The following is a 24,261-nucleotide window of genomic DNA, read 5'->3' as shown; positions in this document are numbered from 1 at the left end:
TCTCATATAAACACTACAGTCAACCATCAGATTGGTGCAAGGTGTTATTCTAGCCATTCATCTTTCCAGTGTTTCAGGCACTCATGATCATTCATGGAGTTTCTTTAGAAATGTGGACTGTGGACGTTGACGCATTGGGGACGTCGGTGCTGCTGCTGCGACATGTTTAGCACTTAAATGCTGTTTTAGGTTTGAATAGCTTCAGTTATAGGCTAACTGCTTTTAGTCTTTCCCAGTGTCCTATTAGATCATTTTTAAGCAAATAAAACCCCCAGTGGGCCAGTAGAGGGAGCACGCCGTCCATCACTGTTAACTATGGATGTTGCTTTTTAAAAAAAAAAAAATTTTAATGTTTAATTTTAAAATAGATGTAATTACCTAATCAAAGTGAACGTGTTAAAGTCCTGACTTTAGTTTAAATGTCCCTTTTTTAAGTTGTGTTTCAACCACACCCATTTTTTTTATCCATTTCCTGGCAGGTAACAATCAGCCAGCATTTTCATGGATATCTCATGCTTTTTTTGTTGCTAGAAAAATACACTCCATGTTTATTAGAAACAGTAAGAAAACGATCTCAGTTTTTCATGGATTCAGGAAGCTTCAGAGCAGATAGCGACTTTAGCTCCATAAAAGAATGATGCTGTGATGGCTACAGATCCTTCCCTGTTTGTCTATTGACCCTTTGCAACCACATCACTTAATCACATTGAGGCATCATGACGGACGTCAGAATGGGAGTATTTAATGGACTGTGATTGTCTTCCCAAGTTGTTTTTGCCAGTTAAGCCATGTCTTCTACTTGTTCAAGTCAAGCTAGTCTGTCTGTGGAAGCAGCAGCCTGAATGGTCATGTCCTATTTTGAATGATGTTAATTTTTCTCCTACCTGACATGTACTGTAGATGTGTACCTTCTTTTACCTAAAATGTTCACAGAAAATCCACAAACACAGAGGGCTGCCAGTCCTTACAGCTGACGGCTGCTTCCCATCGCCATCTTCTTTTCTCATCAAAAGGTTTACAATAAAAGAACAAGTTTGGTTTAAAGTGGAGAAGGTCTCTTTATTTTTGAAATGGTGTTGTTGACAAGTTATCTTTATTGTTTCCCTACATCAACTGAAGAACTTCTCCCCTTACTACAAAATAATGCGTACAACTCAAAGAACACACCTTGACGTGTTTCTTCTCATTATGAAGGCAGCTCGACTTCACTCTGACGGGACGCTGGCTTTTCTACATAACAATTTGTTCTTCAAGTGGAGACGATCAGCTCCCCTCATATTTCATCTCGCCACTCTGCACATTCTCAGGAATTTCCACAATTCTTCTTGATGCGGTGGCAAAAGTGACAACAGGGAAACCTGTGCAGCCACTGTGTGCCGACAGTTCGCCGTTCAGGCCTGTGTGGTCACAGCTTGTCAATATCAGCTGTACTCGCGCCCTCCATCACCTCGGTCAGTCAAAGGCCTGAAACAACTTGGCAGCAGGCCTGCGATGTGTGGCCCAGTCTACTGACAGGGAAGGGTGTGCATGAAATGATAGCATACTTCCTTCCTTGTTGGAATGTCTGTTCTTATGTTTCCTCTGTCCATTTGGCCTGCGGCCATCTTTGGGGTATGTATTCTTACCGCTGTCAAACTGCTGCGTATCTTCCCTTCCATTCAGTGGAGCAGGAAGTCTTGAAGCCAGAAGATAACAATGTATTTCATACTGTAGCGTACAAGACTATTGCCGACACCAACGGCCACGGATTATTTTCAGGAGCACAATTGTCCTGCTTTTATACACCTACTGGGCCCACTGCTACAGAATCAACACAACTGTGCCTCAAATATTGCAGCCATGACTCAATGACAGCATTACGTGCTCTGATTATTTACACTGTGTAAACACTTTACTCACCTTGGCATTCTGGACGCGTAAAACTGAAACCTAAACTGACAGCAAGGCTTGTTTTTGGATTAAATTGTCTATTTTTTGACCACTTGCGACCATTTATGGAACATTGATGTTTATTTCCCAGGTGGTCAGTGAATATTCAATTATTTTGCCATATTTAAGTTACTGTGTGGAGGTTTGGGGTAACACTTACAAAACTTCACTTCAAACATTATGCACATTACAGAAAAGAGCCATTCGAATAGTTCACAAGGTTGATTTTTATTGTCATACCAACACTCTATTTATAGATTCTTATTTTCTGAAATTCCCAGATTTGGTAGAGTTTCAAACTGCACAGTTTATGTATAAAGTCAGAAACATATTATTACCAGGAAATATTCAAAAATTATTTACTGATAGAGCGGGGAGATATGATTATAGAGAAAACCTCAACTTCAGAACTTTATATGTTCAAACAACAATGAAAAGAATGTGCATTTCTGTCACTGGAGTGAAAATTTGGAATAAACTCACTAAAGAGCTGAAGCAAAGTCCAAGCATGAGATATTTTAAGAAAAAACTTAAAATGGTTACTATTCAAAAGTATATGGATGAACAGGGGTGATGAATTTGGCTGAGAATTACAGCACTGTGGATGCAATGGGGTGCAGGCGTGTGTATGTGTGTGTAAATATATGTGGGTGTGTAAATAGGCAAATATTATTTATGTATATATTCAGGTAGATGCGTATGTATACTGTATATATATGGGTGTATGTATTACTTTCATTTGGTTCAGGAAAACGTATTATAGTTATTATTATTGTTTTATTGTTTTGGAAAGGATACTAGAAATAGAAAGACTACTTATGCTATAAATTAATGAATGGAAAAGGGGTATGATTATATAAGTTAAACTTCATCATTCTCCTTTTCAGACTTACAGTCACCGAATAAGTTTTTGCATGTATTTGAGTATGTAAATATGTAAATTTGATAGGTATTGTATTTTACACTTAGAAACATGAAAGTCTTCCTTATTATGTTTGTTGGTGAGATGTCTGTCTGAAATAAATTATCATTATCATTATCAATATGACAAAAGAAAATGAGAAGTTGGTGAAAGTTCCAAACCTACTTCCGACGGAGCATAACACTGAAATCCACACCCTTGATCCCAACACAGATGCACTGTTCAGAACTGGAACACTTCAAAGGCGACTCGACAGTCATAGGATGAGATGATATTCCAGGAAAGATCCTTCATTTCTCCGTATTTCGAGCCAGGTGTCAGGTTTTTCTTAATACAGCAGCATTAGAGAATTTACAAGAAGTACAAATTTCTAATAGTTACATTATAAATGTCTGCAATAGTAACAACCCAATACTTTTGAATAGTTATGTACACACATATTTTTAGATGAGGAAATTTACCTAAAACTCTGTTGTGTAGCTGAGTATTGAAGGGGGGGAAATAAAAAGCTCCCTCTTTAGAGGGGTTCCCATTTTCCAGTTTTATTAGAGCAATGCTTGGCTTGTAACCACATGGAGGTTTGAAGATGCTTCGTCAACTTCAACTCTACAAATGATGAAAAATGGCATGTTTGTGGTTTGCCTGGCACTGTCCAGACGCTTCCCAGTGACATGTGGCCTTCCACCCAGCTTCCCAGAACCTTGCACCAGAATGGAACTAACCATCATCATTCCCCAAACTCCTCCCAGTGCCAGTCAGCGCTCGGTTTGATGGGACGGCCTGAAAGCCAGTCTGTTTCTGGACAATCCAAATCCCAAACAAGCGGGAGAAGTTTCCGCTTTTGATCGTGTCTCTGTGTGGTGTTTACCACACGTCTGTCTTCCTGGATATTTAAAGGTCTGAGTTAATATAATCTTTAAACCCTTTGTGTGACAACTAACTGACCTCCCTTTCCAGGATTTTGAGTCAGAATTTATGTTCCCTCCTTTTTTTTGGCACAACAGAAATCCATCATGTTTTTGTTTGGCTAGTCGATGTCTTTAAATGGCCTGAAAATATACATTAAAAATTGGTTGCTGTTTAGACCATATGTGCCGTCAAAATGTAGCCTAAACAGAGATGTTGAAAGTAAGGCTGGGTTAACCAGTTACATGTGTCATATTTTCACCCCAACGACTGATATTTAAACACATAGATACTCTGGTATCTTATGTACATGTGTTTTTATCCTCCACTACATACATGTGTTATCTACGCTAAAGGTAATCCCATCTTTTCTGTCTTTTCAATGAAAATGTGCTTGCTTGAAATGTAAAAATGTAAACACATATTCAGACATTTCTTTTTATTTTGACAACTGATCTATGGAAACTTGTAGAATGTTCCATCATACAGGCACACAAGTGTATTATGAGACTAATTTGGTTCAATTTCTTTGAACGTGTGAATAACTTTGGTTATTTTTAATGTTAACATGAAATGTTTTAATTTCATGTTAGAAATACAGTATATGTAGAAAAATGTCGCCATGTTCAGTATTTGTTCTGCTAGCTGTATGTGAGAATAGAAAGGTGTTCATATTGAGAAATACAGTGGAGGTTTTTTTGTTGTACAATCTTACATTAACTTATTGTAAAAGTGTGAACACTATTTCTGCTATAATCTCATATACTGTGAGACAGTACCGCACAACGGTACTGTTTAATTTTATTTACAGTACTATTGGAAAGGTGTTCACATTGGCATACTATTGGCATACTATTTTTTTTTTATTCTAACACCTAACAACACCACGTTGTTAGCCGTTGTTCTGCTTAGCTAACAACTGCTGATGTTATTAGCCGTTAGCTAAGGAGAAGATAAAATATACTTTTTGGTCAAGTTTTATGTTGTTTTCTTGGAAATAACTACTTTATTGTATTAACATTTAGCAGTAGGATTTCAGTGAAACGTCAATCACTGTTGCAATGTTCACTGTTAGCTTTGTAGTTAGCCGTTAGCTGCTAATATTTTTTCTAATTAATACGAAAAGAAATGGAATCGATGCATTTCTGTTCCTGAATTAGTTTCACAGGTTGTTTACACTCATTAGGCTAAATAATACTTCTAATTCAATTACTCTTGTGTTGACAACTAGACTCTATTGCGCACATGTTTGCAAAAAATGTTGTTTTAGTTCAAAATGTCAAATTTAAGCGGGTTAACAAATGATGTCAAAGTAAGCAGAGCCAGGAAAAAAAAAAACTTTTGCTCTCTTATTATTAATGATTTTGTGATGATGATCCTGTCTGCAGATCACAAGCCCTTCGTTCCCTGTGGTGGTCAAGATGGGGCATGCCCATGCTGGTATGGGAAAGGTGAGCTCTTTAAAACATTAAAACACTTTCATATGGGTTCATTTGAGCTTTTATCTTTGTTGTAATTGAGCGTTTTAGAATCATGTATTTTAGAATCATGTTATTGTGTTGACTTTCATGCTTGGAACTCTTCTTCTCTGTAATTATCTCCAGTTACAACAGAAAAACATTTTAAAGAGTCAGAACGTTCAATATGTGTCAGACCCCTATTGAGTTGGAACTAAAACATTATTTCTCACATATACGCAGCATGTCTCTGAAAGGACACCATGTGTTCAAATTAAGACGCTATCTAAATAAATATTGGGTATTTTTAGCTCTTCTTGTCTGGGAGTTACTGAAGGGAGCCAGAGAATTTCCCGACAAACTCGCAGGTTTGTTTCGATCGCTCTCAGGTAAAGCCGACGTCTTTTTGCAGACGACTCGGCGAGTCTTTGGTTAGACGGATGTGGTGCAGGCCGACTCAGCCTCTCAGTGGACTTTAAACAAACACTTGTTCTCATCTTTCACAGTTTGACTGACTGAAGTGACTGCCGTGAAAAAATCCCTGTTATGTCTGCTGGTTACATAACGCCCCGAAGAACAATACACAAGTCTTTCCTGACAGGAAAAAAAAAAAGTTATTGTTATTTATTCGTGAGAAGTAATGGAGTTACACAATAGTTGTGACAAAAGGAAAGTTATCAGATAGATTATTTATTTCATTCTGATGGGGAGATTCCACTTTCATCTGTCTGGTGGATTCCTGTCAGGATTTAAAATATTCCAGAAAGCTCAAGAGCCTCCATGAAGTCATTTGTTCTACCGTCCGATTCTAAAGAGTTCAGAGGGTGTGCAGCTAGTAAGTCATGGTTGTGTCATTGTCAGTAATTTGCTCCTCTGTGTCTTAAGCTAATTTGTGAAACCAAATGACTTATTAGCTGCTTCAGCTGTTGGTTTTAACAAGTATTTTCATCTTATGACGGTAACAACACTGTTAAGTGGAATTAATGGCCCGCCCTGCTTTTGAAACCTTTTTTTTTTTTTACAGTTTTGGGAACATTCTGTCGTGTTCAGTTTCCCCCCTATTTATTATCCTAGTGTTGCTTCTATTGCGTCATTGCTAACAGGGGCTCTTTGATCCACCCAGAAAATTCATATGACTTTACTGGTGCTTTTTGGACTTTGTCTTTGAACAGCCTTAGAAACCACCGAGCACCTCCAGAATCGTACAGTTTTTCATGTAGATGCTCTTTCCTTCCTCATTTAGTGCAACATTTAAATCTAATAAAAGGAGGAGAAAAAAACAAACAAACAGGGAGTGTCATAGCAACAGATCAACTTGTTTCGGCTTGCATGACCTTGATGAAGGACACTTGCCAAAACACGTGGTCTGTTGTTAATATTTTTCTCCCCAACAGTGTTTTTATGAGCTGTGTCATCAACCTCAGCTACAGGCGCCGCCATTTGTTTTTAACTAGGCAGCACTTTCCGCATTTAATTGTTTAATATTATTAAGGAAATTTACCAAATTAAGCAAATAGGTGGTTCTACTGTCGGCAGTATCATCAATATTTTTAGATTTGACGTATTCCCGGGCGGTTCTGGTCCAAAACGCCTGCCAAAGCTCGGCGTCCTTTTGTAGCACGTAAACAAAGCTAGAGTAAATATAAAATGCCGTTTTAAAATGATCCTCCGTCACATATTCTAAATAACAAATTACTCGAGATAGATCTGGTTACTACAGAAGCTAAATGCTGCCTGTTTAGGTCCAGATCTGGGAACAATCAGTGAGAAGATCTGTGACAACCTTAGGAGTCTACATGGTTCAAACTAGGCAAGCAACTCAATACGATTCATTTTACCTCCTTTTACCACATTATAGACCAATAATCGATGCTCCTACAAACAGGCATTTAGGAACTGATGTGACATGACTCCAACAAACAACTGTAGTAGTAGGAGTAGCTTAAGCTCAGGCATATCTAAGATATCAACAGGACAAGGCCTGTGACCTGTGAACGAAGCAAATAAACTGTAAAAAAAAAGGTTATAAGACGGCCTAAACAAAGTGCAGACCCACATTCAATAGAGATGCGGTGGCATGAATTTGAACAGAAAACAAATGGTTTAGAGGACAGTTACCAGGCAAACGTATGCTGTGAAAAATGAATGTCGTGTTGCAGACATGTTGAGTGTTGATCATTTCCCTCCAGTCTGTGTTTACAGTCCACAGCCTAATAACTCCATAGTGACGTAGTTCAAAGCCGCCCCTGGCCTCGTTTCCATCCAGGGGCCCTTCATTACTCGGCCTGTGTACAAGTGTTAGATTCCTGTGGGATTCGGTAGCAGCCACTGCCGGCTCTGGCAGCGGCGCCTTGCTTTGTGATTAGCTCCTCGCTAATGAGCGGCGTCTCTCCTGCAGATTAAAGTGGAGAACCAGCAGGACTTCCAGGACATCACCAGCGTGGTGGCCCTGGCCGGGACCTACGCCACCACCGAGCCCTTCGTCCAGTCCAAATACGACATCCGCATCCAGAAGATTGGCAGCAACTACAAGGCTTACATGTACGAGGTTTACCTTACGTTTGGTTTGATACAAAGTCTGATAGAGTTTAGAGATAACAGATGCATGGAATACATGAACATTACCAGACGCGTAGAGCTGATGATTGTATTTTTACGATTTAATTCAAGTGCAATTTCTGGGCAGAATGCCTTCTTCTTAAGTTTTTTAAGACTCAAGATGTTACTGAATGCCTTGAAAGAAATATTCATTCCCCTTTGTCAGATATCTTTATCTTACTATTTTTAATGTGCTTTATAAGGATTTTATATGGCCCAACAAAAACGTTGCCATTCTTTTGGGGGAAAACTCAAACACACCATCTCCATGATGGAACATGGCCGTGTCGTCTTCAGCAGGCCTGAGGAAGCTGGTCAAAGGTAATGGGAAGATGGACAGATTGAAATATAAGGAAACCCATGAAGACTGCAAAAGATTTGAGTCTGGTTGGAGGAGACAATGTCCCAAACGTGAAGTCAGAGCTACAAAGGAGTTAGGTCAAAGCATCTTCATGTGGATGTTCTCTTTCACTTAGGAACCGCAGCATCTTTGTGCAAACAACTGTGGTGGGTGGAATTGTAATAGCCAAGAAAGTAATATTAAAATTGTGGAAAACTGACAAAGTTCCTCAGTTTAAAATGTGGGTAACTGAAATGACTGAGATACTCCATTTGGAGAAATTGCAGTATGACATCACGCTCTCCACTAATAAGTTCTGTACTATCTGGCAGCCGTTTTTGGACCTTCTCACTCAGCCTAAGATTGATCCCAATGCTCACTCCGCCTCTAAGTCTATAAAGTCCCGTGTCTTTATAGACAGGCAGAACCATCCTAAAGTGTAAACGGTAATCAGTGCAGAGTAGCCAGTTATTTAGATAATTACCCTGACTCCTTTTTATTTTATTTGATTATTCTAATTTCTTTGTTGTTGTCTTTGTTTTCATTTTGTCGTACTGCCAAGAGTACATTTTTCCTTACACAATAATCTGTTAAATATATATATGTTTTATACCTTTGTGTATGATTTCTGTATGTTGTATTTTAAAATAAAAACTTACAATATATATATATATTTTTTTAAAAAACCAAAAAACATCTACTTGTAATAGGAGACTTACCCTGAAACACTTGCAGTCGTAATGTCAGTGGTTATGACTGCAAGACTTAAAAAAAAAAAAAAAAACACAAACAAAAAACTGTTGTACAAAAAAGAAATTCATTACTTTGTGTTGATCCTTCACATACATTTCTAGGAGATTGTGTTGGTAAAACATGACCACTAAGAAAAAACAAAGTCCATGAACTGACCCTGAAATCTGCTCCCTGTGCTAAGATGCCTCTCAAATCCATCTGGCTTTAGCCTGTAACCTTGCAGGTGTCCTTGCTATTGATGTCAGAACAAGCCAGTAGCTAACTTCATTTTCCAATAGTATTTAAGTCACACCCATTTGGAAGCAACAGAAAGTTCTCTGCAAAGTTAGTCGAGCGTGAAGCAGCAAAAAGCTCCAGTGAACACCCTTCTAATTTTCATGTCTGCGTATCTTGATAATTACCAGTAAAAAAAAAAGAAAAAGAAAAACCAGAGGAAAATGATAGAACTTATCTGATCCCCCCATTTCCTCCAGTCTCACCAATGAAAGCAGGGGCCCGTAACTGGCTCCTGACGCAAACAACATCGTAGGTGTGGACGGCAGTCACCGTCACTGATGAACGTGTGATAGCTGTCTCATGAGGTTAGCTGTTTAAGTGCTTTTTCTTTTCTTTTCTCTTTCATTTTTTTTTTAGGAGGACCTCGATTTCTGGCAACTGGAAGGCCAACACGGGTTCTGCCATGTTGGAGCAGATCGCAATGACGGACAGGTCAGCCGCCCCGAAGTTTCCCACGAGAATGTCCACCGTCACAGACAAACGTGTTTCTTGGATATTTCAGAACTGCCGTCAGTTTCTGAGCAGAAATCCGAGAGGTTCTGACAGTCGTGCTGTTTTATGACTGGGTGTACTTTCCGATCCTCCAATCATTGCTGGTTGTTGAATTGTCTTTTGTTTTTGTTTTTTTGGGGGTTTTGTGTGACTCTTCCAGATATCGCATGTGGGTGGACTCCTGTGCTGAGATGTTTGGTGGCCTCGACATCTGCGCCGTGAAGGCTGTCCACGGAAAAGATGGCAACGACTACATTATCGAGGTCAGTGTGCGTTCCCGAAAAACAACACGCAGGAAAAGGATTTGACGCAAAAGGCGGCTGAAAGCTGCTGCGTTATGCAACAGCGGGAGCCGTTTTACGCAGGTCTTTTACTCACAGTGCTGTGAAAAACTAATTGGCCGGTTATGGATTTCTTCTGGGTTTTTTTTTTTTTATCAAACCAGACGTCTACGTCTAAAGTTTTCCCTCGAACATCTAAAACCTGGAATGCAATTCCGACTAACGTACAATAAAGATAATAATAATAATAATAAAGATTCAACTTTCCCAGAAGAAAGTTATAAAATGACCAACAGAAAGTCGCTGTGAGAGCAAATAAGATTTAAGATTTGAGGTAACTACTTTGTCTAGTTCAGGATTTTTTTCTTCTTAGCACTTCTCAGTCGCCTGAACTTCTACTGATAATAATTTGATGCTGATGTGTTAAAAGATGAAGTATTTACTTATTTGTGAAACAGATACCAGAGTTTAACTTCAAACGGGGCTCAAGATTACTCATTTTTATTTGAATTTCTTTTTTTTATTCACTTTGGAATTCTCATAAAATTACTACTTAATTCTTTTAACATACGATCTTATTCTGGTAATATCATGACTCTACCCTCTTATTTTTTTTGACTTAATCTCGTAAAATTTCAACTTTTTTCTCGTAATATTGAGTTTATTCTTGTATTATAATGACTTTATTCTCATCTTTTTTAATACTATGACTTAATTCCCAAACAAGTTTTTTCTCACTATATTATATAATTTTAGTCTCATTCTTACAACTTTTTCTCCTAATATTATCAGTTTATTCTTGTATTATTGCGACTTTATTTAGTCATTTTATTTTAATTGACTTTATTCTGTTAATATTAGGCTTTATTCTGGTGTAACGTTCTTCTCATAATTAATTTTTTCTTCTCTACCAGTACCATCACAGGCTTAGATACGTGATTTCCCTCACTAAATTAAATCCTCATTTAAAAAGTGTTTTTGGTATTTTGCTCATGTCATCTTAGCTTGATGTTCATATTTGTGTGATGATCTCAAACGTGTGTAACAGAAAAACAGAAAAGAAATCCGTTCAGGGGCTCGAATACCTTTTCACAGCTCTGAATGCAGGCTGGAAACATCAGCTTGGACTTTGTCTTGTTTTTTTTTTTTGTCGTTTTTTTTCCTTCTCCTGATTATACCAACAAGTAGGAAGGTCACAATCTGAGGGCCGTGGTGACAAACAGCAGACATGGGTGTAGCCAAACTTGGTGGCACATGATCAAGAGAGCCTTGAAAGAATAATTAGTCTGTAGACCAAACACAGTCAGCACAATGAAAGCAACATCAGAAGTGAGCGGTTGTGTCACGCCGCTGTGTGTTTACCACTCTGCTGGAGTTTCAGTTTTGACTCGGAGGCTAGCAGAGCGGCCCTGAAGCCGCTGGATGTTTGGGGGGGGGGTCCTCCTGCAGGAAGGCTGCCGCCGCAGCCATGTGTCAGTGACATTTAACACATAAAACAAAATCTAACTATTTATTCCAATTAGAAGTTCAGACATTTTTCTTCCCCATGTGTTTACAGTGGTTCTTAAATGCACCTGTTAAAAAAACTCCCAGATAAATTACTCTAATAGTTTTTGTACAGGATGTAGAAGTGTGCGCACCCTTACAGTAGCACTTTGTGGAAGCAAATTTTGAGTCAATTCTATTCAAAAGTACTTCATTCATATTCATCAAACAGGGAAATAAAATGTTGTGGTAACTCATGTCATCGAAGTATCTTCAAAGAGTCGTGGATGGCGATGAAGATGATGGGGGCAGGAAGGATCTCCAGTAGCAGTCAGTCTCGCAACGAATCTGAAAAGGCCTCTGACTGAAGACTGTTCCTGTGGCAGTCTCATGACTATCATGACATCCTAACAGCTCAGCTCAAGATAATAAAGCACAGTAACATGTTCTGGATGACGGCATCAGTTGTTAGCAAGCTGTGCTAGCCCGCTCATTTGCTTGGTTGCTACAGTTCAGAAAAAGTTGTGAGTCATTCCAACATGGTGAAGCCATAACTCTTCTGTAAAATGGCTGACTACAATTTCCCTAAAACGCCGCATACATAGCCACTGCCACGTAGGCTGGGCTTGCCTGAATAAGACGCTGATGTCTCCTCTGATGGTTAGTGCCATGATAGTTATCAATCTAATATAACACAAAATTAATGACCTATTGCATGGACAAACTTATTCACATGTGATTTTAATATAATTTCTTATCTAACTGACACAGCAATTGCAAAGCTGCTGTTTTGGGTTTTTTTTTTACATTAGCATAACATCGTCAAAGATTTGCGCACATTTGTAACGGAAACGCGGCTAGAGACGAGCAGCCGGACGGTGTGGATCGGTTTCTAGAACAAGCTGCTCTGCCTTGAAGTCTGACTCGCCCGTATTTAGCCCGAGAGCAGGACGTCACCCTGCTCTCTGTCTCCCGCTGGGTGAGGTCAGCCGTGGAGAAAGCACTCCGACTGTCTCGGCGAATACCCTTCAGCTCCCTGGAGAAGCGTTGCCTCAGAGTTTTGGACGGAGAAAGCGGTTACGCAGCGAAGTAGCAGCTCTACCCTGTCCGTCCCCATCTGGACATCCCATGATGCAATGTAGCAAACCGCAGAAGAGATGTCGGCGCATCGGCCTTGGATTCTGTCTTTAGTTCAAGACAACGGCGGTGCGACTTCTCCCTCGTAAAAAAGTAACGAGCCGCTCAGAAGCTCTCGGTTAACTCCTTACTGCTGCTGATTAAATCTGCTGTGAGCTGCAACTTTGTGGCACCTCCTGATGGGGAGACGTGACTTGGCTCAGCATGAGCAGCCGCCGCTCCACGCAGTCCGAAGTGGGTTTATTTAATACATCAGCCATGTGACATGAATTAAAACGTCATATATAAGAATGATGTAATGCTAAATGATGTTAGAGTTGCACACAAAGATGCAATGTCAGAGTAATTTAATACAGTTTAAATAACAGTGACGTTAGTCTGAATTCTACTTGACTGCTTTAATCTGGTTTCTTGCTCCTCTTGTTCAGACTCTGATCTTTACTTCCAGACCTGCAAAGTTAAATCTAATGTAAAACCTGAACAGAAACAGTCATGTGCTTTCACATCGATCTCAGCAGAAATACTTGTTTAAAAGGAATGTATTGTATCTCAGTAAACAGTAAATTGTAGTTTATCAGGTTTATCTTTAAGACAAGTGGCACTCCATCTCATTTATGGTGGAAACTGATAGTGGAAGTATTAAGATAAAAAGTATTATTAATGCGTCAACTTGAATGGTGATGCTTAGGACTTCTGGTTCATTTCAATTGTGTTTTACTATTTTTAGTCGTCTCTTTGAGAAACACTTCAAAATCCTTCAGATGTTTCTTCCGGCTTCTCAACCAAAACCTTCAGATTTTACGGCCTTCCTGTCATGGTGTGTAGAAGATAAGACCCAAGTACAGGAAGATGTAGAACGCAAAGAGTTTTAAATTTGAAAAATAAACAAAGGACTGTGGGAAGATACTGATGAGGAAGAAAGATCGGAAAACTGGCAGGGAAACGGCAAGAGACGTAGGAACACGTATGTAACTGTGCAGAAAGGAAGATTTATAAACACTGAGGACGGAGCGGAGAATCACAGGAGAACCAGAGGAGCTAATCACAGGTGAGTAGATGCAGCTGGAGAAAGGGCAAGGTACAGGTGAAAACGAGAAACAGCTGGGAAGGAGAAAGAGATGGCAGACTGAGGGAAAGATGAGAAATAAAGAGAATACTTAAATTCAGAACCTGAAACGAACATTAATTAAATAAGTACAACGTGCAAAGACGCAGTCTAAGCGAATGCCAGGCATGAACTAAAATGGAAGATCTAACAATAAAGAAGTGATCACAAACCAGAACCACAAATGAAACTAAAGTTCCAGCACCTTTAGATCATGACACTTCCTTTAAGGACAAAAGCAGGTTCTCAAGGTTAGCAAGCCATGCTATCACCAGAGGCGTTGTGGTGAGAACTTCCTGTCAGGTCAGAGGATCTTAAGAAGCTCCGTCCTCTGCACATTCTGGATGTTGGTTTCTGACTTGCTTACTGAAGCCACTCGGCAGGCCGTCCCTGGTTTCGAAGGTTTCATGCTTGGTTGAACAGTCCACAGCTGACACACTGTTCTCTTTGCTCGGACTGCGTTTATAACGTCGTACTCCATAAAGTCGGGACTGAGCTTGTACAAACTTCCTTTTTTGGCCGGTTGGAACCAGCTTCGTCATGCTTCTTTGTTTTAAAAACTTCTCCATTGGCTTTTTCACAGGCGAGCAGCTGGCTGAAAATCTTCATCCACTTAGTGGAGATTGTTAAACGACTGGCTCATGCATTACCGCCACCAAGTTCCCTAAAGAAGCATTGCTACTGAGTGTCTCCTACACACTCGGTATTTCAGTGGCTTCGTTTGCTAATCTTCGCCATCCCGCTCCCCTTGTGGTTCACAGGTGTAAAATGTAATGTTTCTTTGTGGCCCTATAGATGGCGCTTATGGCCCAACTGGTGACCAGGACCCCAGTCCATTATTCTTTAGTACCAGAACAACCATGTTTACAAGTGCAGCTGCTCTCTTTATCTAGCCGCTACATCTATGTAACAAAAGCGGAGCAACTTGGATCATATAACACTTAAATAGGTTTTTTTGTTGAATCGAAAGTGATCTACTTTTAATCTGACATTTTCTGATGACATGTTTTTATTTCTGCTAATCATCTTGTAAAGACGTGTCACAAAATCTTGAGTTTAGTGCCTCACAGGACAGCTGTGTGAATAAATTGGAACGATGCGATGTCGAAACTTTAAGCAGTGTCCAGATGAGAACTTTGTGATGTTCCAAAAATAGTCCAAGTGATGGCTCGGCTACATTCTGATACTTTAAGGACTAATGTGGATACATGTTTAAATGTTGCAGTAATGCCAGGACTTGCAAAGATATGCACAATCTTACTCAATTTTTCCACAGCTCTACTAAAAAGACAACATGGGTGTAAAACTGATTGTTTTGTGCTGCCAAGCATGGTTTTTGTTCAAATGCTAACGGTCAAGCTTTTGGCCTCACTGGCCTCCCTGACTGGCTCCTGTGTTGTCTTTTTGTCCATTCTGGAGAAACATCAAGGTTCAGTAAAAATATGGTTGTCTCATCATTTCTCCAGGTATTGATGATGAGACAATGGACCACTGTTTATTTGCGGTACATGATATTTAGTTTTATATTTTATGGATAAATGACTCCATCTAAATTATTTGAAAATAAAATAAAGCTTGACATGGTGAAATTTGAAAAAAATATTAGCTGCTTGGCTGGGCGTTGACAAGCAGCCAATCCAGGAATATCATTCATTTTCCTTGTTGCTGATTGGCTGGTCCCCGAATAGCGGAGCTAATGAAGACGGGGAATGTTAGCTTCTGCGGTAGGGCTAAAACTATTTCCAATGTGTTTATTAATGCATATAAACTATATTTGAGGTTTGAACTATTAAAAGAAGACAGTTCTTAGGTTTCGAGTATTTGCACATTTTAGCTATGCACAGGCGGTTATGCTTACTAACCTCACAAATACATAAATGTTCACAGTGTATATTCTGTATAGGTCTGGGGTTTTTGTACCCTTCTCCTTCTCATTTAAATTTTTGGAACTTCTCTGTCAAAGGGACAGAAATGAGACCATCAGGAAAATCTTGTGATTCAACAAAGTGTTGGTTTAAAGGTGTGCACATCAACGCAGTCAGCCCACTGCAGCTTGTTGTACGTCTTACTCTTTTAAGTGAAAAGCAAACTTTCATTTCAAAAGGGGTGTAAAAACGCTTTGAGGATTAAAGTGTCAAAAGCGGATGCCACTACAACGCCAAGAGAATTCTCATCAATTGCGGTTGATGAAGTTCCAAAATAAAAGTGTCCAGGAACTTTCCCATGGGACAGAATGCATTGTCCAGACAGACGGACTTCTCCTGCTTTGTGAAAGCCTAGAACAACACCTCTGTGTTCCAGCAGCGGCCCCGGCTTTCTGCTGGATGACTCTGGATCCTAATAAATCAGCAGGGTGGATCCCGGCTCCACTTGCCACCACACACTGTTTGAAGTGGAGCCTGGGGACAGTTTGCCAGGCCTCTGCTCAGTCCTGTGCGGCGATGACTTAACTGACCAGAACACAGTGCCACACCCCTCCTCACCACCAGAGGTTTGCCAAGAAAATGGACACAAACAGGGAAAGAATTACTCTAATTTGTGCTTCAGTGCTTTCAGTTTCCCACATTTTGTTTTTGTTTTTCCGCATTCATGATTCTTTTATGTCTTCGGTTGTGTCTCTTCCCTCCAAAACCACTTTCCCATCTGATCTTTCCATACTTAGCCCATGCACTGCCAATCTATCATTAGCCACTTGCTACTCCAGCTACCTGACAAAGTCGTCCAAATTTTGAACCTTATTTGAGAAATTAAAAAGAAAAACAGTTACGTTTTTTTAGAGGTATTTTAGGCTTATCCAACTCAGTGTCCCATCAAATTGTTTTTTGAGGCAACAAGGCAACAAAACCAAGAGAAGCAGCTTTGCTTTGCTTCACTGCTGTTAATGGATGCTGTTTGTGCGTCAAATTCACTGCATTATGCTTTAAAATCTACGTATTTAATTAATCAAAATTAATGCATTAAATTCCCAGCCCTAGAAGAAATATATATACATATATATATAAAATATCAGTAAATATTGATTATTGGCAATATCAGATATTGATATCCACCTTAAGTTTTCATGTAGATGCATGTGTAATTATGATTTTCTGCTTATAGAAATGAATTAATAAAATTATATTTATATTATTATTAATAAAAACAGAGATTTAAGATCACGTCATATTAAAAAAAACAGAAATATGGGTTTAATGAAGTTTGTTTAATACCTGCTTAAAGCTGGAATATGTAACTTTTATTAAGAATGGTTTTTGTATATATTTGTTAAAACTGTCACCATGTCGTGACAGTGTAATTTGGCACAGATAATCTGTGAAAACGTTGATCTCCTCCGTGAGTTACCCTGTGAAGAAATGCACCATACTCAACCAAAAACAACCAATCAGAGCCAGGAGGAGGGCCTTAGCGCTGTCAATCAATCATGCTAAATGTCCTAATGGCACAGAAACAATGTGTCATTCCAGTAAAACTGCTTATCTGCTGTCGTTGGTGGCCATGCTAACTAGGATAGCATTCACATGTTCTGCTAGCTGCAGGGTACCAGAGAGCAAAGGGTGAGGTTTGACAACGCTAAGACCCTCCTCCTAGCTATGATTGTTTGGTTTTTTTGGTTCTAGGAGGAGGCAGAGTAGCTCAGTTTTTTTCACAGAATGTCTGTCTTATATACTGTTACAACATAGCGACAGTTTCAACTAATATGTAAAAAAATATATACCATTTGTTGGTTTAGAAGGAACGTTCAGTCTGACAAAGGAGACTCATCAGAAAGCACTTTGAAATTTATTGAATATGTCTACAGGCTTTTTAATGCTCTCCTTTATAGTCTTAACAGATAATAGCTCAAATTAATGTTGCTCCTTTAAGCTTTTAAAGGTTCCATATAAATGTTTGTGGTCTGAACCGAGGCACAAGAAAAATCTTAGCAAAGATAGGTATAGCATTCTACTTCCGTAACAATTTATACATCCCTTAACTGTTTTTTTCTTCTTTTTTCATTTCTATTTTTATGCTAGTAAAGGTCACGTAGCACTTGAACAAACAACAATCCTGTCGATGTTTAGAACAGTACAGGACCCCTCTTGAGACAGTATTTATCCAAAAGCGCAATAAAAGCCACAGCAAGGAGTTGCCTAGCTGGGCTGTAACACATGACTGGCCTGTGCTGGGTAAACACCGTGAGCCAGAGGACCGGCACATGCATCCATGCCCGGAGCCATGTTTACAGCCTGCGGCCGGGGCGCGGTGCGACCGCCACGGCGGGAATCCGCATCGCAGCTGGCCGCGGTGCCAGCAGAACCAGCAGTCGCCATTTCCCGCTGGTGCTTCTTATGGTCTTTAGAGAGGAAGTCATCGGGTCTCCAGGCCCCCTACGGTCCGTACATTGGCACTATGACCTGAGGGCTTTGGAATTTTGTTGACTTGAATGTTTACGCTGTAAAGTAATAGTAACCTATTTTAGGTTTGTGAATTGTAAGCTCGTTTAAAGTTTACCTAAATGACAGAGGCATATAAATCTGGGCTTCAGTCCGTGAAAGTCATTATTAGAGTAAAATGAAAGGCTAAAAAAAAAACCATGAAATTATGCGAGGTAGCCCCAGTTTATATCCGAATAAAAACTACTGTAGGAAACCAAAGTGGTTGTCCCAGTTCGGAGGACATACTGGGAGATATCCACGTTGAGGGCCTTTCTGGTGAGCAGTGCCTGGGAACATCCAGAGGAGTCAATCCCATCTGGCTCTTAATTGGACTTGAGGTCTGCAGAGGGTTGTAAAGCTCATATCCTCTGACCTCAACGGCAGAGTGACCTGAAAAACGGACTCATCTTTATTGTGTTGGCCTTTATTCACTGTCACTGAACTTTCTGCGTTATCAAAGTGATACAACAGAGCCATCTAGTGGCGGGTTAATATTTTTTGTTAACATTTCCTGTCTGCAGGTGATGGACAGCTCCATGCCTCTGATTGGTGAGCACGTGGAGGAGGACAAACAGCTCATTACAGAGCTGGTCATCAACAAGATGGCGCAGGTGCTGCTGGGAGTTGTTACACCTCAGACTTCTGCTGTGAAGGTACAAACTGCAGCTGTTAGAATGGCTCGTGCTGATAAAAGTTTTTATTTTAAATGCGACATTAAAGGTTGAAATGCTCACTAATGAAGCAGTAATGGATGTAATCACCACTATATGGGCATATAGAGTGCTGTTAAAAAAAATGTAGCCGATAGTTTTGACTTTTTTAATTGGTAGTATATATTTTTTTTTGTTAAAGTGAAATGTTTCAGATCATAAAACTCATTTCAATACTGATGGGTTTTAGTGTCAAGAAGTCAAAATGGAATAAAACAGAACTTTGCTGACATGTTCAGTTGTTAGTGCAATACATGTGTGTTTCTCTGAAGGAATCATAAAGTCAAGTTATATTGACCTACAATAATTGTGATTTTGATTTTCTGCTAGTGGTGAGACTCGATCCAAATTTTTTTATTGCAGGTACTGTAATTACTTAATCAAATTTTAATTGAAAACTATTGAATGTTTAACCAAAATAAGCAACATTTTCAATTCTGTTTATGGATGTTTGTTGTACAAGAAACATACAATTTTTTTTAGATGACGGTTTGTGCAACCTTTGTAAAAAGAAAAAAAGAACAGTAATTAAATTGTGTTATATTTCTAACACCTGGAATTCCAGGTAATCAATAAATTGAAATGAATGTGAGAAGGTTCTGAGTTTATTTTCTACATAATCAAGAATTCCCACAGACTGTTGAAGTGGAAGGATTGATGTAAAAACAATCTGGAATATTTATCAGTATTGGGTGAAATAACCCAATATTTTTAACTCTTCGTTGTGATCATTATACAAGTGATGATAAAAAAAATATGAAATAATCACAAACTGTCTGCATTCAGCATTGCAAACATAAAAATAGCACCAAAAAATAAAAAGTAATTCAATATTACTTTATAACTAGTAATATTAAACAGTGCAAACGTTCAACTTAACAGCTCACAGTGTTTGTATTCAATCATACTTTGAATAACAAGGGCAGCATTTATTGATGATACGAAAAAACATTTTGAACATTAAAAGCAACAATCCGGGGCGTGCTGCGGTGGCGCAGGGGGTTAGCACGCCCCACGTTTGGAGGCCTTAGTCCTCGACGTAGACGTCGCGGGTTCGACTCCCGGTCCCGACGACCTTTGCCGCATGTCTTCCCCCCTCTCCTCACCCTCCTTCCTGTCTGCCTACTGTGTAAAATATACGAGCCACTAGCACCGCAAAAACTCTTCGGAGAAAAAAAAAAAAAAAAAAGCAACAATCTCAACCATCTGTCTTTGCAAAAATAATAAATTACAGTTTAGCAATATTTTCCCAATGTATATGATAAACGATATTGTAATACTAGGGGATTTAATACATTTCTTTATGAGTGTAATGTTTGTTGCAGTTGGAATTGAAAGGTGCTCAGTTTGTTGCAGTTTTGGATGCAAAACACTAGATGTCAGTCTATCTCACTCACTAGACCTTTAATGAACTGCTGTTAATATAGCAATGCATCAAACGCCAGAAGATTCAGTGGATTTTTTAACGTTTCTTTTCCAAAAACGTAACCGTTCTCCCTCTCTCTCTGTGTCCCTCCATGTTCAGACCACTCAGTCCAGGCGAGGTGAGTTCAATCCTCAGTGTAACGGCTGACCTGTGGTCGACACACTGAGGTAAAACACAACGTGTGTTTCCAGGCGGACACCGCTCTGCTTCGGCCTCTCCGTCGCAGTCGGCCCAGGGCTCGCCTCAGAGAGCACGCTCCGCCACCACCTCTCCCAGCCAGGCCTTCCAGCCCGGCCCCATCCCGGCCTCCTCTGGGCCTGGATCTCAGAAACAGTCCCCTCATCTCAAGTAAGTCCAAACTGCAGAGCGTCGGCTTTTTGTCATCTTTTCATGTCTGTAATCAATGATGTAAAAAGTCCAAAATGGATAAAACCAACAAAAACACGGTTGGGGGATACTTCAGTCGCTTTCTCAGCTGCCCTTTCTGTCCTTTGCAGGATTCTCTTCTCAAACTAGATGAAGGGTTGTCGGTGCTCTTCCCCATTGCACTTTCCTCATTGCCCAATTATGACTGTTGTTCTTTCTGTTGTGCAGCAAATCCCAGTCACTGACCAACACCTTCACAGAGACGTTACGGGGAAGCCTGACCGACGACGAGGCCAAGGCCGAGACCATCCGTAGCCTCCGGCAGTCCTTCGCTAGCCTCTTCTCTGACTAAAGAAGCTCCGCCCCCCTCGAGCTTCATGTTGGACGTCAGATCAAAGACTAAAACAATGAAAAAGGGGTGGAAAAAAAAAAAAAAGAAAAAACGGCTTCATCTGTAAAGGAGTCTCTTCTCTCTTCCAAACTCCGGCTTTGTGTTTTTTCTTTGCATTAATCCAGTTGTCCATCTGCTGTTCTCAGAATATTAGTGAAGTTTAGCACTAGAAAGGCCAAGAGAGCCTCAGGATCTTAGAGGAAGTTAGAAGGAGCCAAACTTTCAAAGGTGCCATTCAAAAGTATTCTTGACACTTTCATCACGTTAAAACCAAAAAACGTCACTGTATTGTATTGAGATTTTACAGCAGAGATCAACAACTGCTTCTAATTGTGAGCAGAAGAACGTTACAAAAAGCAAACAGGTAAAATAATAATAATAACCATTAGAGTTTATGGATGTAACATGACACAAAGTAAACTTGAGACATTTACAAGATGTTTATTCACAGCTTCATAAATTTTGCCATAACTGTCACTGTACTCGTTTACACCTTGAGGTTTGATCACTTGAGGAAGTCTGGCCTTTCTAGTGCTGACTGCTGTAACTACAGAAAATCCTCATGTGGTAGCTTGTGCTGCTTGGTATATTATTATTCTGCATCCTCCCTGTGCAGCTGATACAGCTACAGCTATGTTCCTGTTTGTCTTTCATCTTTACCCATTTTAAGTGACACACGGCTTCCGGGTTATTTGCGGACGGCAGTGCGGTTCCACTTTGGTGTACGTGAACGTACCAAACATTCACAGTTCACCAGCGAGCTCTGAAGCCCCTCAGCCAGCAGTCGCAGACCTTCTCAGACATCCAGAGTGTGACGCAGTGACTCCTCTACCCCTATCCTAACTTTACCAAAGTGCTTTTCAATGGCAGATATAAAGAAACCCCTCTGCACTGGGTCAGGAAAACAGTCAGCTGGTAGAAACATTTCTACCCGGTGCGAATGCTGTCCTGGCTTATGGCCGTCGTCTTCCACCACAGCTCAGTTTCTCTTTATCTTTCTAAGCTCGGTTAGTTTCACCTTTAAGCATTTGTCGCGCTGGATTTACATCACACCTGCTTCTGCTGGGTACTAGTGAGCAGCGAGGCTCAGTCGAGACAGAAAAGGTTCTCTTATAGTCCGGAATGTTCCATATTTTCTCTCTGTTCTCTGCAGCCCTTGTCAGCTGAGTTTACAGGTGCTCCGCAGTACGTCTTGTTTTGGAATTCAGAGCCGTATATGGACTCGAACTGAAAAACCGAGGCAGTCGTAACTTCTGAAGAGTTGTGATGTATTTATAGGTTAAAATGTTTCCTGGAAAGTGAGTTGACTTCAGGAATCCTTTTCGTCTCGCTGCGTGCTGCAGGTTTTCTGAGAAATGAACGTTGGTGAAGGTCAGATTTGCAAACACAATACAGCCATTGTGTATTTATCTGTCATTCACATGAGGAAAACAGGCGTTCAAACCCACGGCTGAACGACAGCTTTGCTTTAAAGGGCAAATATTAAAATTTTCCCACTGTTTTCAGACATGTAGAGTGAGATTTTTTCCATTTCCACCAAAGAAAACGAGAACATAGAGCTGAGAACGTAGCTGAAAGGTGCAGAAGAGTCATGACTCTACATCTGGATACCTGGGCGCAGGAGTCACATCTTCCATCTAAAACAATAGTAATGGTAGCCAAGTTCTCAGCTTGAATTTTAGTTCATACGGTGAGGATTTCTGTTGTTGTTCATCTACTGAGGCAAAGAAAGTCAGGAGAAATGTTATGTGACAGCAGTAGCATGGAGACCTATCAAACCAGCACCCTGTGGAGGGCTTAAGAAGCTCTGTATCGAGGCCAGTCTGCCTTCAATTGATAGCGTGTGACAAAAATTGTAATTCAAAACAATAGATTTCAGGCAGCATTCATATATACACTGTAATTTCTGTGTCACCACAATATTCGAAGAGAGTTTTACTTTTTCCTCTCTACATAATCACTTGGTGTTTTACCAAATATGACTTAACAATTAACCACTAACATAGCTGTCAAAATGGCATTCCGAGGAAACCTTCCGATCAGACTCGATCAGTTGAAGCTAGTTAGCAACAATGAACACACAGGAGGATCATTCAGAGAGAATGGTTAGCATAACATGATATGTGTAGATCAGAAGACGTTTTGTACTGACTCCTAAAGCTTGAAAAGTAAATATTTTCTTACACAGTAAACTTTATGCTCACAAGCGATAGCTGTGGTTGCCACAGTGTCCTGGCTGTCCTCTCCCTGCTTGAGCTACCGGTGGTAGCCCTAGTCCTAGCCCTTGTCCAGGTATTTCATGTCCCCTGGGCAAGAGGTGTTTCCAACAGAGAAACTGTTTTTCTCTGTTGCAGATTTCAACATTTACAGGATGCTTAATATTTCAAATGCATTAAAATTTTAAAAGGGTTTGAATTATCCTGTTCAAGTGAAATCAACAAATTTAAACTGAGAATAGAAATATGATCCTGTTGCTTACACAGCTGAATATTTATCAAATTATTAGAGATAAATTAATTTCAGTGGCTCTGTTTTTCTGGTTTTAAATAGTTGCATGTGTGAATCATAGTTACATGGTTGTAAGTAAGAATGCTGAGGGTCAGTTTACTGATGGGTAATAACAGAAATTATGCTATGAAGCAAAAATAAGCAGATTTTAAGAAACCAGCTTTAAGGTTTTCAGTTTTTATGTAAGGCATTAGAAAATCAACCATCTGGTCGAACACACTCGGTAGCTGTTGTTAACTGTATCAAGAAAATAATGTGCTTCTTTTAAAGCGCTCTTAAATTTTCAGAATTTGTCCTTCATTTTGGGAACCTCTACAAATGTTGTACCCAAGATATCATGCTTTTAAAATATTTCATTTCAGAGGAGCTGTTTTCAGAGTGGTTAGCTTCGTTAGCCCTCTCAAGCTAACCAATTTGGACACCCTGATTCCTAGCATCTACGACACTAGCATACATAAACATGTTCCAAAGCAGAGACAGAACACTTAACTTTAGTTAATATTTGTGCAGAGTTTTTGTTTTAATACTTTTACAGCGAAGTACATATACTGTATATATATATATATATATATATATATATATATATATATATATATATATATATATATATATATATATATATATATATTTTTTTTTTTTTTTTTTTTTTTTTTTTACCAATACCAGCAATTTACCAAAATGATTTTTTTAAAGTGATTCTTTCCACTTGATTTGCTTTTAACTGGGCATACATTTTAAATACATGACCAAGAAGAATTTATGCT

The 24,261-nt window shown here is 39.6% G+C and overlaps 1 protein-coding gene across 1 annotated transcript in view; it reads left to right on the top strand.

Moving 5' to 3' along the window:
• The window catches only part of syn3 (synapsin III), a 103,141-nt gene extending 79,104 nt beyond the window's left edge, over nt 1-24,037 (top strand). Inside the window, exons 7-14 of the mRNA XM_023350158.1 lie at nt 5,146-5,208; nt 7,613-7,755; nt 9,539-9,613; nt 9,834-9,936; nt 18,618-18,749; nt 20,332-20,350; nt 20,424-20,580; nt 20,827-24,037. Of these exons, the coding sequence (XP_023205926.1) occupies nt 5,146-5,208; nt 7,613-7,755; nt 9,539-9,613; nt 9,834-9,936; nt 18,618-18,749; nt 20,332-20,350; nt 20,424-20,580; nt 20,827-20,950 (816 nt within the window). The 3' untranslated portion in view covers nt 20,951-24,037. The remainder of the gene's footprint in view (nt 1-5,145; nt 5,209-7,612; nt 7,756-9,538; nt 9,614-9,833; nt 9,937-18,617; nt 18,750-20,331; nt 20,351-20,423; nt 20,581-20,826) is intronic.
• Nucleotides 24,038-24,261: the final 224 nt, after the last annotated feature.

This window comes from Xiphophorus maculatus, chromosome 17 (assembly GCF_002775205.1).
Source record: "Xiphophorus maculatus strain JP 163 A chromosome 17, X_maculatus-5.0-male, whole genome shotgun sequence".
Classification (NCBI taxonomy): Eukaryota; Metazoa; Chordata; class Actinopteri; order Cyprinodontiformes; family Poeciliidae; genus Xiphophorus; species Xiphophorus maculatus.
Note: the sequence above shows the minus strand (reverse complement) of the source record. Positions and strands in the feature narration are given on the sequence as shown.